The sequence below is a fragment of the Taudactylus pleione genome, unplaced genomic scaffold, assembly GCF_031769625.1.
Source record: "Taudactylus pleione unplaced genomic scaffold, aTauple2 ptg000086l, whole genome shotgun sequence".
Taxonomy (NCBI): Eukaryota; Metazoa; Chordata; class Amphibia; order Anura; family Myobatrachidae; genus Taudactylus; species Taudactylus pleione.
Genome location: NW_028284488.1, coordinates 8,478,116 through 8,496,158, shown reverse-complemented (window position 1 = coordinate 8,496,158; position 18,043 = coordinate 8,478,116). Strand labels below are relative to the sequence as shown.

At 46.8% G+C, this 18,043-nt stretch overlaps 1 protein-coding gene across 1 annotated transcript in view; it reads right to left on the bottom strand.

Annotated features, from left to right (window-relative positions):
* Positions 1-16,768: 16,768 nt before the first annotated feature.
* CHCHD3 (coiled-coil-helix-coiled-coil-helix domain containing 3) overlaps positions 16,769-18,043 on the bottom strand; it is a 344,018-nt gene continuing 342,743 nt past the window's right edge. Inside the window, exon 8 of the mRNA XM_088468894.1 lies at positions 16,769-17,237. Within this exon, the coding sequence (XP_088325020.1) occupies positions 17,214-17,237 (24 nt within the window). The 3' untranslated portion in view covers positions 16,769-17,213. The remainder of the gene's footprint in view (positions 17,238-18,043) is intronic.

Genomic DNA, 18,043 nt, shown 5'->3' with positions numbered 1-18,043 from the left:
GCCCCCTCTGCTCACTAGGAGTTGAAACCTCTCTTGGAGAAGAGACCAGTCCCCGGGATGCACATTGTGATGGCTGAGGAAGTCTGCTTCTCAATGGAGAACTCCCGGAATGAACACTGCAGAGATGGCCGGGAGGAGACTCTTGGACTATGTCAGAATGTGTGACACTCCCATCATTATTACCCAATGACCAGTGTCTCCTAGATGTATGCCACTGTTGTGACACTGTCGGACTGAACCGTTTCAGGTTCACCCTGAAGACTGTGTTAGGCCAGAGTGAGGGCCCAAGACAGCCTAAAGTTCCAACAAGTTAATTGGCAGGGCGGAAAAGACAGACGTCCAACAGGCCCGAAAGTGGTGCAGACCAGACACAGCATCTCAGAGACTGGCGTCCGTAGTAAGGATTACCCTAGACGAGGTGGCTATAACCACAGAGATAGAGACAGACACATCTCCGGAGAGAACATCTCTAAACAGTGATCCGATGGAAAAAAACGTTCCATCTGGAGAGGATCAGTCTTTGCAAAGGCCTGGAATGGAACTGAGCATATACCACCCTTCTGAAGGTAGACACCCTGGATTCCAGAACCCAGATGACAGAATGTATAGACTCTTATCAACTGTGGAGGCATCTGTGCGCTCGTAGTTAGAGTGTGGAGATCTTGTTTGAAGTTAGAAAATATTCTCCGATTCTGAGAATCCAGCAGGGCTCCCAGATGAGTTATATCCTGTGAGGAATTCAGGGAGGACTTTTTCCCAGTTGATTAACCCTTCGTGCTAGTGAAGGGAAGCAATGGATAACTGGAGATGCCTTCAAAGAATCCTGGTAATCCTGTAAAGAACAGGAGGTCGCCCGGATACAGGAGCAGTCAGATACCCTGGACAGTGGACTGTCATAAAAGCCATAAATCTGGTAAACCCCAGTGGGGCTGTGGATAGTCCAAAGGGCAAAACTTGAAAACTGGAAGAGTTGCTGTGGCACAGCAAACCTGAGCTATCGCTGATGAGAGGGCTCTATAGGTACCTGTAGGTACGTGTCCTGAATAACCAGCGATACCATAAAGTTCCCAGGATCCATAGCTTGGATGATGGAATGTAGGGGTTCCCTCCTGAACCTAGGCACCTTTAGGAACTGGTTCAGGGATTTCAGATAGAGGATAGGTCAATGAAGACCCATCGGCCTGTAAACCAGAAAGAAGGTAGAATAACCAGTCCCTCGCTGAGATAGCGGGGCTGGCAAAAGTTACCCCTGCTTATCGCAAGGACTATACAGCTTTCTAGACTTGTACGGCCTTGTTCAGGTCTGAAGAAAGGCCTGTGTAGAAAATTATGTGGGGAGGCCGTCTGAGCAATGAGAGGGCGCACCCGTGAGAGACTTCACCTCTTGCCCAAGCGTCCGTGGTGACTTGACACCAGCACTGGGCGAACTGAGAAAGTCGGAATCTCACTCTGGGATCCCCCAAATGAAGACCTGTCCGGTCAGGCTGAAGGTTCGTCCTTCAGTTTTAGAAGCAGGGCATCTGGCTGACCAGGTCTGCTCGGTACCGGGTATAGCGGCCCTCGTGGAGACAGACAGCCTGGGAAAAGACTGGCCTTTAGGCTGTCCCTGAGGACAAAAAGACTCAACAGATGTAGTCCGAGGCCTCGTAGTGGGAGTAGCTGAAGGAGGAAATTTGCCGAGTGAAACTGCCAACATTGCTACAATCTTGTCAAGGTCAGGACCAAACAAGATCTACCTCTGCCGTCCATGAGCACAGCCATGGGGTATGGTGGCGGATACAGTCGCAGCCGAAACCCTGAAGAGTAGGAGACCGGCATCCAATGTTGTTGCTCCAACATATGAAACTGCATTTTTCAATGTGAGCGACAAAATGCGTCTGATCCCCAGAAGTAGTTTTTTTGTTTTTTTTTTAAGGGAAAAAGCTCTACAAATGCAGTGGCCCAGCACTCAATAACATTAGCCACCCCTGCGATAGCAATGGTTGGATGGGCAACTGCCCCTGAAAAACGTGTAGATTGATTTCAGGCAAAGACACCACCTACGGTTCCGTAGAATCCGTCCGGGCAAGGATGAGAGACGTAGTAGCGCTTTTAATCAGACAAATAACATGAGGATCCACCCCAGGAGGTGATTCCTATTACTTGCAATGACCCTCAGGGAATGAGAAACAAGAGGCCCAACGCTCTTGTGATACCTCTTATCTGGCAATTGCCCGACCTCCGCCATGTGATACACTCGCTGGTCAGATAGGGGGAAAACAGCCGAAGACACTTTAATTGCTTAAACTGAGGGTGTTTTGATTTTAGGTGCAGGTTCAACATCCTCTATAACCAGGATGGACATGACCACCAGCACCAAGACAGGGATAAAAAATACTTGATCTAGGCACCCCCTCGTGTGAAGGAGTCCGACACCTCATCCAGTGCACCCTTGGCTGACTATCTGTTTTAGACAGCAGTGCAAATTGGGCAGTAACCACCGGGCGTTTATTACGCCATTTTGTGTACCGTAGAAACGACATCCACCCAGGGTGGCTGTTGTGGTAGTCCCTGCCAGGGAAATGACAGTTACCTGAGGGAATTTTAAAAACCCTGGTAGGGAGCGGTAGTCTGTGTCAGATACCCTGAGAGGGAAGGGTAGCATGTTGAAGCAACCCAAAGTGGGTTGCAACTAAGGGGGCCGCCAGGCGATCCGCAAGGGAGGTCAGTATCCAGAGAAACAAACTGTCCCAGGGGGATTCTGTAAGGAGCCCGGCACCTCATACATAACCCTTTCCGAGTCAAATCCTCCGCATTCACACCTGCAGCACATGACAGGCAGGATAGCAAGAATGGGTGCAGTATCGTGCTCTATTCCCTAGTCAAACATATCTGACTAACACGCCATCGTGGAAAATCAAGCAGTGCTATACTGGTACTGACTAACGCTAAGATTAGCTGCAGGTACCCATCATCAGCGTATGCAACACACAGTTTTATCTAAAATATGGCAACGTGCAACATGCAACAGTATGTGACAAAACCTCACAAATATTGACATATATATGAGGTCTCAGAACCACCCTAGGTACACCTGTATCTGGGCAGATTGTAAAGAAAAGTAAATATACGCCAACGTTTCAATGCAAACATTTTTGAGGAAAATGTTTGCATTAAAACATTGAAGCGTTGGCGTATTTGGGTTTCCTGCCACTTTATTGACATGAGTGCCGCCTGGTTGTCGATTTACACATTGTGATCCCTGGAAGGGGCTCATGAGAGGAAGGCACCTGCTTTCTTACTTCTATTGCTGGATGAGGAGTGCTGCTAGAGTGGTTCGTTTATATATATATATATATATATATATATATATATATATATACATACATACACATGACATATAATATACTGCAAAATGTCGCTACATTCAACTGCCCAGATTCAGTGTCTGTGAAGGCTATAGCGCTGTGTACACTGACCTGATGGTGAGGTACGCAGGGGGACTGGACCAACTGTCATCCTGAGAGATTTCTGCTGCACCATAGAGATAAAATGGCTGCTGGAGACCTCAGAGGAAGCGTGGCCCGTGGAGGAAGCAGCTCAGAGACGCCAGACTATAGACACTGAAAGGTGCGCTGAGCTGAGGGGAGGAGCCGCTACAACAGGGAAGGCTTCCTCCCCTGGCCGGCTATTAACCCCCGGGACGCCGGCTCCCTGCGACGATTATTAAGTCCCTGGTGGTCTAGTGGACACGCGGGGTATGGGTGGGGGCCCCAGCCGCCACTGCCAGCGCCTCCAGTCTGTCCCCAGAGACCGGAGGAATCGGACTGCATTTTAGATGCGCGGATCACCGCAAGCAGTGACCCGCGACCTTACCTGCTCCCAGTCGATCCGGCCGCAGTCCTGGGCGCTCGCAGAGTCCGGCTAGTACAGACTCTGGGGTACCGCTGAGATCCCCGATCTGTACTGGCGTCTCAGCGCCGGCGGGGTGACGGAGCAGCAGCTTGAACGTCCTATGGACAGTCCGACGCTACCACTCTGAAGAGTCCTGAAGTAATAAAAAAACTGAACTCATAAAAATAAAGCTTAGGGGCTGCTAAACAGCCCCCCCTGCGATAACGGTGACCCGACTCCGGCCGGGCACCAACTTAAACTGAGGTGCTTCTGGCTTGGGGGCGGGGTTATAGGGAGAGTGGACCCAGTGCATCCTGGGAGCTGAAAGCTTTAACTGCAAGGTGCCCGGATTTGGTTCCCAACCTATACAACAAGATCAACTGTGTGGCCCACCTATGGACCCTGAAGTAAAAATACTTTGATTAATGGGCCCCTTTATCTATTACTTAATGCAAGTACTAACTACATTATGTTAAGGTCAGCCTGAGAGCAGGGGCGTATTAAGAGGAGGGGACCCATGTTCATTCCCTTTCTGGGGCCACCTTCTCTCTACCCGGCGAAAGTCAGCAGACTGATGTGTTTGACTGCCGACCGCAGCATCAGTAGACTCTGGTCAATAGAGCGTGCCCAAAGTCTACTGTGCATGCGCAGGTTGTCAGGGAAATCGCGTGGCCATTTTCCTGGCAATTTCCTCACTGTGCATGCGCAAAACGCTGGAGAAATAGCTGCGGTGGCCATTTTCCTGAGTTTTGTGCAGGGCTGAGACACCCGACTCGGGACCTCGGAGAGGTATTGAATAATATGGGTGTAGGGTGTGCACCGCACATCCTGCATCCATTATAGATACGCCCCTGCCTGAGAGGCACAGGGTGACGGAGTGGGGGGTGAGGCTGACGGAGATGAGGTGATGGCTGGAGATGGAGAGACACAGGAGGCATGAGGCTGGAGAGACAGAGTGGAGGGAGAGGCTAGAGACGCAGGGATGGCGCTGGAGGGTCACAGCTGAGGATGAGGCTGGAGAGACACGGGGGATAAGGCTGAGAGACGCAAGGGGTGAGCTAATGGCTGACCGGGTGGCAAAAACATCAGTGTGCCAGGCCCCCAGATTTCTGTTCCTAATTAAACAGGGTACATAATATGCACAAGCAGAAGACTGATTGTCACAAGATACGCAGGCTGTAATCAATTGCACTTTAAGAACATAGCATTTTTATAGCAGAAAAAGAATCAAATGGTCTCTGTTGTTTAAGCCAGTGGTTCCAAACTAGGTACCGCAGGGTATTTGCAGGGATGGCACAGGTTGTTGGTCCACTACAGAATCTAATTATTTATGGTTAATATGATAGGCAAAACTAGTGCTACTGGCTGCTAATCATAAAATATGTGGATAAACAGAAATGCAACCATTCCATAACCACATAATGGAACCTATGGATGACACTATTTACTTAATTTAATATTTTTTGGTGAGTATATCAATAGGAAATTTTGGCCTGGGGGTGCCCTGAACAAAATACTCATACTTTAGGGTGCCATGATTCAAGAAAGTTTGGGAACCAATGGTCTAAACGTTTCAGTGGCTAGTTTGTCAGGTTGGTTTCTCACAATGATATGCTACTTTTTTTTTAGATTGTTAACACTTTGAAAAAAAAAAAAAAAAAAATGATATATATATCATTTTTTTTTAAATGTTTTCATTGAAGAATTTTTTCATATTCCAGTAAGAATAAAATTACCGTAAGTAACATCAAAAATTAAATGACGTATTCACAGAATAAAGAGACAATGTGAGTTACAGAAACATTGAAACCAGCAAACATAAAACACTGTAAATCACAATAGGGAATATGTTTTAGGTATGTGTGAGGTAAAGTAGATTGGAAGCAAAGAAGGAGGAGAGTAGGACATGTAGAGGAGGGGAAAGAGGGAAGGAGAATGCCAGTCAGTTATAGAATGAATTATATTGAGTAAAGTATATCAAAGAAAAACTTTAAATCGCTGTCAAGAGGGGTTCAGCTGAGAAGTGTGCGGTCCATGGGGACCAGACTTTAATGAGATGTTCCGGGGTGTCATGTAAAACAGAGATCCGTTCCATGCTGTAGGTGAACCATATAGCGTTAATGGTTGCTAGTACAGAAGGGGGGAGGTAGACTTCCAATGAGATGCTATCATACATTTGGCTGCATTCAAAATGTTTTTAATTAGTTTCTGTTCGACACGTGTGGTGTTTGGAATAGAACGAGAGAGGAGAGTGTATAAGGGAGTGTTCGGAACTTGAATGTCCACTATATCCTTAATCAATTTATGAATGTCTAGCCAATACTTTTGGATGCTAGAGCAGGACCACCAGCCATGCAGCAGGGTTCCCACCTGGCCCCAAAGCCTGCAACGAAATTAAGTAGAGGTGGGATAGAATGTAATCGAGTGGGGACCAGATACCATCTATAATATAGTTTATAGGAGTTTTCCTGAATGCGGACCGAAATAGAACTTTTTGCAATCTCAGTTCTTATATCCTCTTTCTCCCAGGCCTCCTCATGAGCTTCTTTTAAAGGGTTGGTTATAATGAAGTAATATTTGGTAAATTGTAGAAATAAGACCCTTAGTAGAATGATGATGCAAACAGAGCGACTCCAGTGGTTTTTGTTGGGTGTCGAGGAAGTACGCATCTGTGATGTATTTGAAGGAATTGGAAAAAATCTTGTCGGGTAGAGAAAATTGGGTTTGCAATTCAACAAATTCCGGGAAAGTGCGCAGGGGAGCTAAATCGATTAAAAATAGAATATTGGATGTAGTTCAATGATGAAAAAGTTTATGTTGCATACCTAGGTCAAATTCAGGGTTGTTCCATAAAGGAGCAAATAGGGGATGAAAGGAGCATATATTATATAGACGTGAACATAGGTTCCACACAGAAATCGTGAAGCGAACAGTGGGAAAGATTGTGATCTTAGGTGACCGCAAAAGAGCAGGGCACCAAAGTAAGGAATAAGAGGAATAGACAGATATCGATTTGGCTTCAAAATTCGTCCAGACTCTCTGGCCAGGCGGGGTAAGCCAGAGGACACGAGATCAGTCGAGTTGCTCGATAATATTTAATAAGATCAGGAATGCCTAGCCCTCCATTGCTGCGAGGCTTTTGTAGTAAGCGCATTTTTACTCTGGGTCGTCTACCAGCCCAGATGAAATGTGATATTTCCACCTGTATATTTTTCAATTAAAAATGTATTCCATTTATGAAGGTTGGACTTAACGGAGACAAATAGTCTAGGAAAATTGGCTGCATACAGCGTGTACTATGTTTTAGTTAGATAAATACCTAAATATTTTAGCTTATCCACTTGCCAACGGATGGGAAATGCGGATTGTAAAATATGAAGGTCAGCGGAGGGGGTCTGAAGGCCTAAGATTTCCGTTTTGTCTGAGTTAATTTTATAATTGGAAAATGAACTAGAAGTGTCTATTTTGGAAAATAGGCTCGGGAGAAATGGGAATTAGTTAAGGTTAAGATCACATCGTTAGCGTATGGAGCTATCTTGTGTTCTAAGTTGCCAACCTGGATGCCGTATATGTTCGCGCTTAATCTAATCTTTGAGACTAGGGGTTCCATCACTAAAGCGAATAAAAGAGGGGAAAGAGGGCATCCCTGACGGGTACCATTGCGGATGGGAAAAGGGTAGGAGGAAAGACCATTAACTAAGATAGAAGCTGAGGGATTGTGATATAGTGAGGATAAGCCGTTATAAAATGCATCCGTGAAACCCATGTTCAGCAGTGTTTGTTGGATAAATGGCCAAGCCACTCTGTCGAATCAAGAGCCACCACTAGGGTTGGATCTGCCCTGCGCAAGATGTATAAGATCTATAAGGCGTCTCGTATTGTCTGAGGCCTGTCTATTGGGGATAAAGCCCACTTGGAACTGGATGAACTAAATGGGATAAAATTGGGGCTAGCCTATTAGCTAATATCTTAGCAAACAACTTTAAATCCACATTAAAAATTTAAAAAATATTTCTAATGAACAATACACGAGGATGCAACTGTGTTGAAGCATTATTTCCATTATAAGCAAGGGAATTGGTATGAAATGCCGACGGATGAATAGCCGCCGGTTCTCATACTGACGCCAGAAGCCGAAAGGGAGGATATCCCAGTGGCCGGTAAGTGCTCTAACTCTCCCCTCTCCCTCCCCTAACCCTCCCCCCAGTGGTGCCTAACCCCCTTCCACTAGCCTTACTCCTCCCGGGAGGCGCCTAACCCTAAATCCCCACTGGGAGTGTCTAAACCTTACCCTCCCCCCGCGACTACAAGCCAAGTCTCCCTGGCTTACCTGGTTTGGGATTTCGGCATGGGGCTAAAAATAGGCGTCGGCATTTCGATGTCTATCTTTAGTCCCAGGTCGGCCTTCCGCCGTCGGTATTCCGATGGGCGGCAATCTGGGCGGCGGTAATTTAACCGCATCCCAGAAGCAAGATAACTTGTATATTAATATTTTTTTACCTTATCATTTGCAGTTGACACGTGATTTGGGTAATTATCCTTACATATTTGAATCAAATCAGGATAAAAGGCTTGGGTAATTATCACATACAGTAGACAACAATACTGAATATCAACCAACTTTGTTTAGTTAGTTTTCCAGTGTTTAAGACCATATGATTGACTGTCATTTGCTCCCATACATATTACCAGGTTTTCATTCCAACCGACCAGATTGGACAGATAATTGTATAGTGTATGCTCAGCATTAGACAGCTACCCAAACTTGCTGCTAATCTATAGACACTATTGCTAAATTTATATTTACATATTTTGACAGCTTCTACTTTTTAAAGTAATTACCTTTTAAATGTGCAGTAGTATCTTCATAAAATTAAAAATGGTATAGTAAGCATGTGGTTCCGATACAGTAACTCAGTGATCCTAGAGTATTCCACAGTATCCTCCAGCAGTTTTTTATGCATAACACGGAACACCAGATTATCGAATACAGCTGTTTCAATTGGATGGAGGGTAAGCTTGGTATCACAATAAAATAATATCTAGTATTTAAGAGGTCATCAGAACTCTTGAACTAGTTCAGCTAATTAGAAGAGGTGTGCAGTAAATGATGATTCTCCAATGCTGTATACAGACTAACTTGTAAAGTTGCATTATCTTCGGAGCAGGAAAGGTCACATCTACATTAAATATCAGTTGTTACAAGGAGTTTCAGTGTGTTTATGTCAGTAATCCTGCATCTCAGCTGGAGAGTTGAGCAACATAATTTGTCAACACATGTGGAAGGTCAAATTATACAAAGTCATTCAGTTTGGCGTTCAGGCGGCTGAGCAGCCAGATCATTTCCATTGTCACTTGGGCCTGTAGTCATCTTTCAAACAGGCTATAGCCTCACATACAATAATAAATTTATTCTTAAGCATAGAAGACATGAGCCTGGGAAAGCAGGTGTTGGGAGGCAGTCAAGCTTTTTGGTTTTCATCAGCACAATGAGAGAATGAAAATAACTGGATGTATAGATGTGTCCTCATACATCTAGCCTCAATACACCATGCAGCACAACTTGCCTGGGGTGAGTGAGCCGCCAGGTCCCATGTGACAGTGTTGGGGGTCTTTTTTCAGCGAAAATGCTTCTAAGTTATAATGCGATACAACTAGGACGCACCAGCAGACTATGCTGATTAATTTAATATGTGACACTTAGATATCTGTGTGCACCTGAGTCTCTATATAAACCACAACAGAACTTGAAATTAAAAAAGCTGTGGCCACTTCTAGTACCTTGTACACAGATTCAGGGACTGTCGCAGTGTCGCATACGAAATCAATCAGCACTGTCTGCTGGTGCTTCCTAGACTCATCGCATTGCGACTTAGATGCATTTTCTGCAAAAAAAACACCCAGCGCTGGCAGACACACACGGGACCTGGCGTGCCAAGAGGGACTTTTAGCGCTACTGCAGTAAAGATTTATAAGGACACATCTGTATGTTACCTGGGAAAGGAGCAAAATCTCCCATATTCTGCAAAAGACAGAGAATGCTATGTGTATATGTTATGGTGACAGTGGATAGAGTGGTAGCTTAGAGCACAAGACTCCAATACTGCAAATAATATGAGATATGGTAAGAACTTACCTTTGTTATCTCTATTTCTACGAAGTCCATAGAGTTCCACAGGATACCTTGGGGTATAGGTGATGACGTCAGGCATCGGGCACCATAGAGTTAAGTTTTCAGCCTCCCAGGATGCACTAGGGTCCCCCTCCTATACCCCGCCCCCGAGCCAAGGCATCTCAGTTACGTACCAAGCCATAGGCCGGAGGAGGAGAAGGAAGAGAGAAGAAAGATCTGGACACACACAAGAATCACATTCTCACCAGAGGGAGATGGAAAAACCGGTGACCAGAGTAAAGCCCATCTGCAGCACAGGTGCGACAGGGCGGGGGTCCTGTGGAACCCTATGGACTTCGTAGAAATAGAGATAACAAATGGCGACTAAATTCGAAGAACACCTTGCATAAAGGTGAGCACATCAGGGATTGTAGCAATCCTACGATGGAACCAGACGGACAGGGCAGACACCTGCACCTTCAAAGAAGCAAGGCGAAGCCCATGGTCTAGTCCCGCCTGTAGGAAAGCCAACACTCTAGACAGACGGAACTCCCGAGGTGCATAACCTCTCGGCCGACACCACTGGAAGAACGTATGCCATACACGATGGTATATTCTTGCAGAAGGCGGCTTCCGAGCTCTTAGCATAGTTCGTACTAGCTGGAAAACCCCCTGGACCTTAACATGGCCGTCTCAACAGCCACGCCGTCAAAGACAGCCGAGTCAGGTCCGAGTGAAGACAAGGACCCTGAGACAGTAGGTCCGGTCGCAGCGGCAACCGCAGAGGACTGTCCACGGACAGACCCTGAAGGTCTGAGAACCAGTGCCGTCTGGGCCACGTGGGAGCTATCAACAGGAGCGTTCCTCCTTCCTGTTTGAATTTCCGGATTACCCGTGGAAGAAGGGAAAACGGAGGAAAGAGATAAGCAAACCGGAACATCCACTGGATGGACAGAGCATCCACCAGAGACGCCTTTTTGTCTCTTGTGCGAGACCCATACACCGGCAACTTGTTGTTGTGCCGTGACGCCATGAGGTTGATCTCTGGAAGACCCCACCTGTGCACCAGAAGTTGAAAGACGTCCTGGTACAGAGACCACTCCCCCGGATGAACGTCCTGGTGACTGAGAAAGTCCGCCTCCCAGTTGAGAACTCCCGGGATGAATACTGCTATGGCCGGGAGATTGCGCTCCGCCCAGACCATAATGCGGGACACCTCTACGAGTGCCGCCCGACTTCGGGTTCCTCATTGTCGATTTATGTAGGCCATGGTGGTGGCGTTTTCCGACTGGACCTGCACGGTGTGACCTTGGAGAACCCGCTGTGCCTGCTGGAGAGCATTGAAAACGGCGCGGAGTTACAAGATGTTTATGCTCTTTTTCCGCCTGAGTCCATCTGCCCTGGAGCAAGTGTGGACCCGTGACCGCTCCCCAGCCCCGTTGTCAATAGGACCCAGTTCGCCACCCAAAACGGACGACCCTTGTTGAGATGGGTCATCTGCAGCCACCAGGCAAGGGACAGGCGAACCTCCGGAGTGAGCACCATCGTCTGGGATTTTAGACTCTGAGGCAGTCCATTCCATTTGGACAGGATCAATTGCTGCAGAGGTCTGGAGTGAAACTGGGCATATTCCACCATGTCGAATACTGACACCATGGAGCAGTAACCTCATCGCCGAGTGTAGAGACACACGGCGACTCTGCAGACAACAGCGCACCCTCAACTGCAAGGCAGAGATCTTTTCCCCCGTCACAAAGATCCTCTGCTGACTGGAGTCCAATAAGGCTCTGAGGTGCAGAATCCTCTGAGACGGGATCAGTGTGGACCTTTGCCAGTTTATCAACCAGCCGTGGCATTGCAGTACTGCAATTGTCAGATCCAAGTGGCGTAGAAGGAGCTCTGGAGACCCTGCTACCAACAAAACGTAGTCTAGGTACGGCATCATGCGGACTCCCTGCAGCCGCAGGGACGCCGCCATGACCGCCATAACCTTGGTGAATACAAGTGGTGCTGACGCCAGGCCAAAAGGTAACGCCCGGAACTGAATGTGATCGTTGCGGATTGCAAACCTGAGGAACTGTTGGTGACGCAAAAGAATAGGGACATGCAGGTAAGTGTCCTGTGTATGTCCAACGACACCATGTAATCCCCAGGTTCGAGCGCCAGAATGATGGACCGAAACCGTGGCACCCGCAAGGACTTGTTGAGGGCCTTGAGGCTGAGAATCGGACGGTACGACCCATTGGGTTTCTGCACCAAAAATAGATTGGAATAGAAACCCTGGCCCCTCTGGGAGAATGGAACAGGCACTATAACTCCAGCCTGGAGCATAGTGTGCAAAACCTTCCGCAGTTCCCTGGCTTTGTTCTGGTCTAAGGGAAGAACCGTGGTGAAGAATCGGGATGCGGGCCTGTGCCGAAAGGAGAGGGCATACCTGTGAGAAACCACCTCGTGAACCCAAGTGTCTGTCGTAGTTGCCGACCAATACTGGGCGAACTGCAGCAGACGGCCTCCCACTTTGGGATCCCCCACAGGGAGGCCCGGACCGTCAGGCCGCAGGCTTGTCATCAGACTTAGGGGCCGGACGTCTGGTACTCCAGGCCTGTTTCCTGGGCTTGGCCGATTTCTTGGGCCCAGCCTGTCGGGGAAAGGACTGTGCTTTAGGCCTACCCTGGGCCCTCTAAGGCCGAAAGGACGACGTACCCGAACTGGAAGGGACAGCAGCAGATGGGAGACATGCAGACTTGGATGCCGCCAGCGTGGCCACAATTTTGTCCAGATCTGGACCAAATAGGACTTCTCCATTAAAGGGCAAAGCCTCCAATCCCTTTTTGGAATCAGCGTCCGCCTTCCAGGATCGCAACCAAAAGGTGCAACGAGCAGCAACAGCTGCCGAAGAAATGCGAGACGTGAGGGTACTAATATCCAAGGCCGCTTCATTGATGTAAGTGGCCGAATCCCGGAGGTTGCCTATCAACTCGGACTGTTCAGCCGAGCAGTCGGAATCCAAAGACGCCTCCAAACTATCAGCCCAGCGCTCCATAGCTCTGGCTACCCAACATACGGCCATAGCCGGTCTGGATGCCCCCCCCCCGCAAGGGAATAAATGGACTTTAGGCAGATTTCCACCTTACGGTCCGTAGCATCCTCCAAAGAGGATATGGAGGGCATGGGCAATGTGGCACATCGGACTAGGCGTGTCACATGAGAATCCACCTGGGAAGGTGATTCCCACTTAGAGAAATAATTGTCCGCAAACGGATAAGCCACCGCTAAACGTCTTTGAGGCTGATACCGTTTGCCAGGATGTTTCCACGCCTCCTCTAAATGGTCTACTAACTGACCCGAAAGGGGAAACACTGTGGCGTCACCCTTAATATCCTTGAAAAAGGCATATTTGGACTTGACACCGGAGGATCATCATCCTCAATAACTAAAGCTGTGCGGACTGCACGAATAAGGCCAGGAATATAAACCTTAGACTTAGCATCCGACTCTTTAGTACGGAGAGGTTCTGGGTCAGAAAGATCCAGAATCTCCCCATCATCAGACATCCCGTCGTCATCCTCATAAGGAGCAGACAGAGACGCCACCAGCCGCTTGTGAGGCCACAACACAGGCTCCCCTTGTAACACGTCCGACAAATGCTGTACAGAACTCGTCAGGGAATTAACCCACGCAGGCTCCTGAGAGACCTGAGGAGGGGAAATAGGGAGACTGTGGGGTACCATCAGTTGTCTTGGGAACCCCTGCATGGGTGACGACACCACTGACTGCTGGGACAATCCCATCTGAGAGAACGCAGGTTGCGGAGCTAACAGGCCCACTAGGGTTGTAAGCGCTTTGGCGAAACAAGCCCAGGGCGGTTCCTGTACAGGAGCCGTGACAGTAATTGGTCGCGCCAATAAAAAACACTGCCGACATAGCCCCTCCGCGTTACCCTCCCCCTCCGCTATTGGTACCTTGCAGGTAGTACACAGAAGCTGGAGAGGAAAATCACTCTCAGACATGATGGCAAGTATGTGACCCCTCTCACTGATACTCGTTAGTATAGTGGGAAAACTGCCCTGCAATCACCGCACCGCAAGGGCTTTAGCAGAAGAGCAGGGACAGTGAAAAGGCTGACAGTAGAAAGTGAAAGTACAGGCAGCAGACGCTAGCAGCAGTCACATACAATGCAAAGAAATTAATCCCTGCACTATCAGCGCTGTTCCTCAACTACGCAGACACAGAGCCTGGTAGGACACAGCGCTGCATACACAGACCTGTTCCAACGGAGAGGTATGCCGGGGGACCCAGACAACGAAGCCACCGATCAGCAGCTTCCAGCAGCGTTCACCATGCTTCTGTAAAGATGGCCACCAAGAAGCAGAGAGGAGGCCGGCCTGGGGGAGGAGCGCTGCCACAGGGCCAATCGGCAGGTGCAGAGAGGGCTGTGTGCAGCGGGGGAGGCACCGGCTGTTTACAGGGAAGGCGCGCTCCCCTGGCATGCAATTAACCCCTGGGACGCCGCAGTGCTACCGCTCAGCCGCGGTCCGCTGTCCCGGTCCGCTGTCCCAGGGGGTTAGTAGCACAGGTTTGTTACCTGGCTCCACGCTGCAGCCAGTCCCCAGGGAGCCCCCTGTCTGAGGACTCTGGACCATGTTTCAGCGGGGACCCACCGCGGGACCCCGCTGCTTACCTGATGCCCCCCTTCAATCCGGCTATGGTCCAAAACATCTGGGGTCACCACTAGCTGTGACCCCAGATGCTAACCAGCATCCCCGGATCAGTACCGGCGTTCTGGTACCGACGGGGGTGTAGGGAAGACAGCATGGACGTCAGTAGTGACTGTCCATGCTGTACTTCCAGATGGGCAGCCACAGCTGCCTTGAAGAAAACTTCAGGGGCTATCCTTAGCCCCCCTCTAAACAGGTGCTCCGACTCCGAGCCGGGCACCAACGAAACTGGGATTCCTTGGCTTGAGGGCGGGGTATAGGAGGGTAACCTAGTGCATCCTGGGAGGCTGAAAACTTAACTCTATGGTGCCCGATGCCTTACGTCATCACCTATACCCAAGGTATCCTGTGGATACCCTATGGACCCTGAAGTAGAAATTACATTATTCCCAGAATTTTGTTTCAATCAATCAATCATTTGTTGACTCTCCCTTTCATACAGGTGTTGCATTCATAATCTTTACGTGTAATTCCATCAACAGAATGCAGCATTGCAGAACACCCAAGTAAAGATTACAAAAGCTATATACCTTGTACAGGGGAAATGGTATAGCAAAGACTGCATATTAGTTTATTCTGAACTAGCATTTGCCCACAGCTTCACTCATGTGGATGTCTGTTATTGCTCAGCGGAACTAATTTACAAAGACAGTAGTTTCATCTAATATTGTGATGTCTTTTTTATATAGTAGATATTGATCACAAAATGTTTTTGTAAACAATATTTGTAGTTTTTCCTTCGGGGATTAACACAAAAAGATTCTTGGGGCTATTAACTTGTGAGCAAGCTCGGTAAAGTGGCCCATTGGAGAAGCAGCCGGTCTTGAGATGTACACCTATAGCCCAGAGCGTTTGTCCTTGCAACTTGTTGATCGTCATAACAAAGCAGACACAGAAGGAAACTGCAGGCTCTTGAACTGAAAAGTAAAATTGCTGGAGATAAGGGCTATACGTGGTATAAACATAGTCTCACCTGCGCCAGGTCCTGTTAGAATCTGTGGAATTAAGGTTCCTCTGTAGAGCAGTGACTAAGTCTGGTTCCGTTGCATAACTTCAGCGTAGTCAAGTTCTCAAGAAGCATGATCGAAATACCAACTTTTGCAACTCTATGTATTTGTAGTATTTGTCTTGGTGCGCCATCTACTGATTTGACATGTATACTGCAACTTCATGAGTCAAAATAAGCTGCCTGATTAGTGCTTAATATACAGTTGGATTTTCCTGTGAAATTGATCTTGAGATATATATTTCTATATGTATACATATATAAGTGTTTGCATTTGAGGTGTGCTATATATGTATATATTGTACATATATATTTATATACATAGTCATTTTTGACTAGAGGAGCCTGTTCAAATTCCGATAAAAAAATGTTTTGTCTCCATAGTTCATAAACAGTCCTTAAAAGTATATTTGTCCCCAAAAAAAGATATTTATACACATCATTTTGGGCTTGAGAAGCCTGCACACTGCACGCAAGTGTCAAGCAATATTGAAAACGCAATGTAAATCCATACCGTAGTTTTTGCGTGATGCTGGAACGGACAGATAAAAAAAAAAAAAAAAATTGTGTGTCCATAGTTCATACACAGTCCCAAGGAGTACATTTCTCCCCAAAAATTCTATATACAGACACAACCATTAACAGGTTAGGTACGGGATGCTGGTGCTCAGGATCCCGGTGGTCAGAATCCCAACGCCGGTATCCCAACAGGGTTAGGATACTGACACCTGTCGATAAGTGTCCTAACCCTACCCGTAACCCTCCCACCCCGCAGCCTATCTCTAACCTCTCCCCTAGTGCCTAGCCCTATCCTACCCCCCCCCAATGCCTAACCCTAACCCCACTACTTATTGTCGGGATGTCGACGATCGGGATACTGACTGGTGTCATGATTCCGGCACAGGCATTGTGAGCACCTGCATCCAGGCTGTTGCGATTTCAACTACCTCCCAACATTACAACTTTATTATTAGTATAGATAGCATTAGTCAATATGATCTAATGATGTCTTACAGTACAGAAAAACAATACAAAAACAAACAACAAAGACTCTAGCTGTAGGTTGTCATTCAGAAAATAAATTTTTATTAGGAATCCAGGCTTAAAATAGTGGTCAGTACACAAAGTTGATACAGTATGTAACTGTCCAGTACAACAGGATACAAGAATATAGCTGCAATTTGTTAAATGAGGTATCAGGAACATAATTTAAATTTAGAGGTAAATCAATTTTTTATATAAACAAAACACTTTTTATACAGTGGAAGGAAATTTACAGTAAATACTATTAGTGTATATAAAACTCGCACAGTGTCGTGCTCCTTAAACAGACAGAATAGGTTGCTACTACTGTATTAGTAGTCATTGTTAGAAGGGTCGTGTGTACAAGAGACTTCTCTTTGTTGTCTTCTGTGATCATCTAGTTATAGCCTCAAATTAAAATTAGTTCCGATGTTCCTCTGACATGAATTGCAGTTCGAGTTGTTTGGAAGGCACATAAGTCCTACCCACCTCTTCCAAGCATGCTCTGAAAAAAAAAAATAAGAGAGGAAAAATAAAGTCACACTTGGTAAGTTTTTAATAAAATCAGTAAATAATCAGATACATGAAAATTCGCCATTTGTGCAACCAGCTCTACAGATAGATCAGGGGTGGATAAATTAATGCAGAACTAAAGCTAGGTACACACTGTGATTTATTTTTGTTTTTATTGGGACGGCAAACAGGGCCATTTATCGGCATATTGAAAGCCCCAATATCTGTGCTACACACTATGCAATTTTTTATGAGAAGCTACAGAATTTCAGCCACACTACACGGATTTTACATATGTCCGCCCACAATGAGGATGACATAGTGACAGGAGAACATAATGCAGATTATTGAGAATGCACACACATTTCTCCATATCAGGAAATTGAGGCCGAGATTTTCGGTCTTGACCATCACATCAGATAATCGAAGGAATGCGTTTGTAGATGTTTTCTAACTGTTTTGTTGGTGAAACGCTAAAATGATACAATATATGAGGGTGATCACCCGATTATTGGCAAACTGGCCCAATAATTGCATAGTGTGTACCTAGCTTTAGGAGCCAGCAGAATGGTGTGCAACCACTGACCACAACAAAAATGACTCCCAAATGTAAGACACCCGCAGTAACTTTAAACTACGTGGGCTCCTGGGTAAATCAATTCTGTGATCAACACAAGGTTGAAATTACGTGTTCACCATAACAATTGTATTTTTTATTACTATTATTTTATAATAATTTATTATATTATAATTAATACTATTATATAATAATAGTCATTCATGGCTAACAATAGGGTG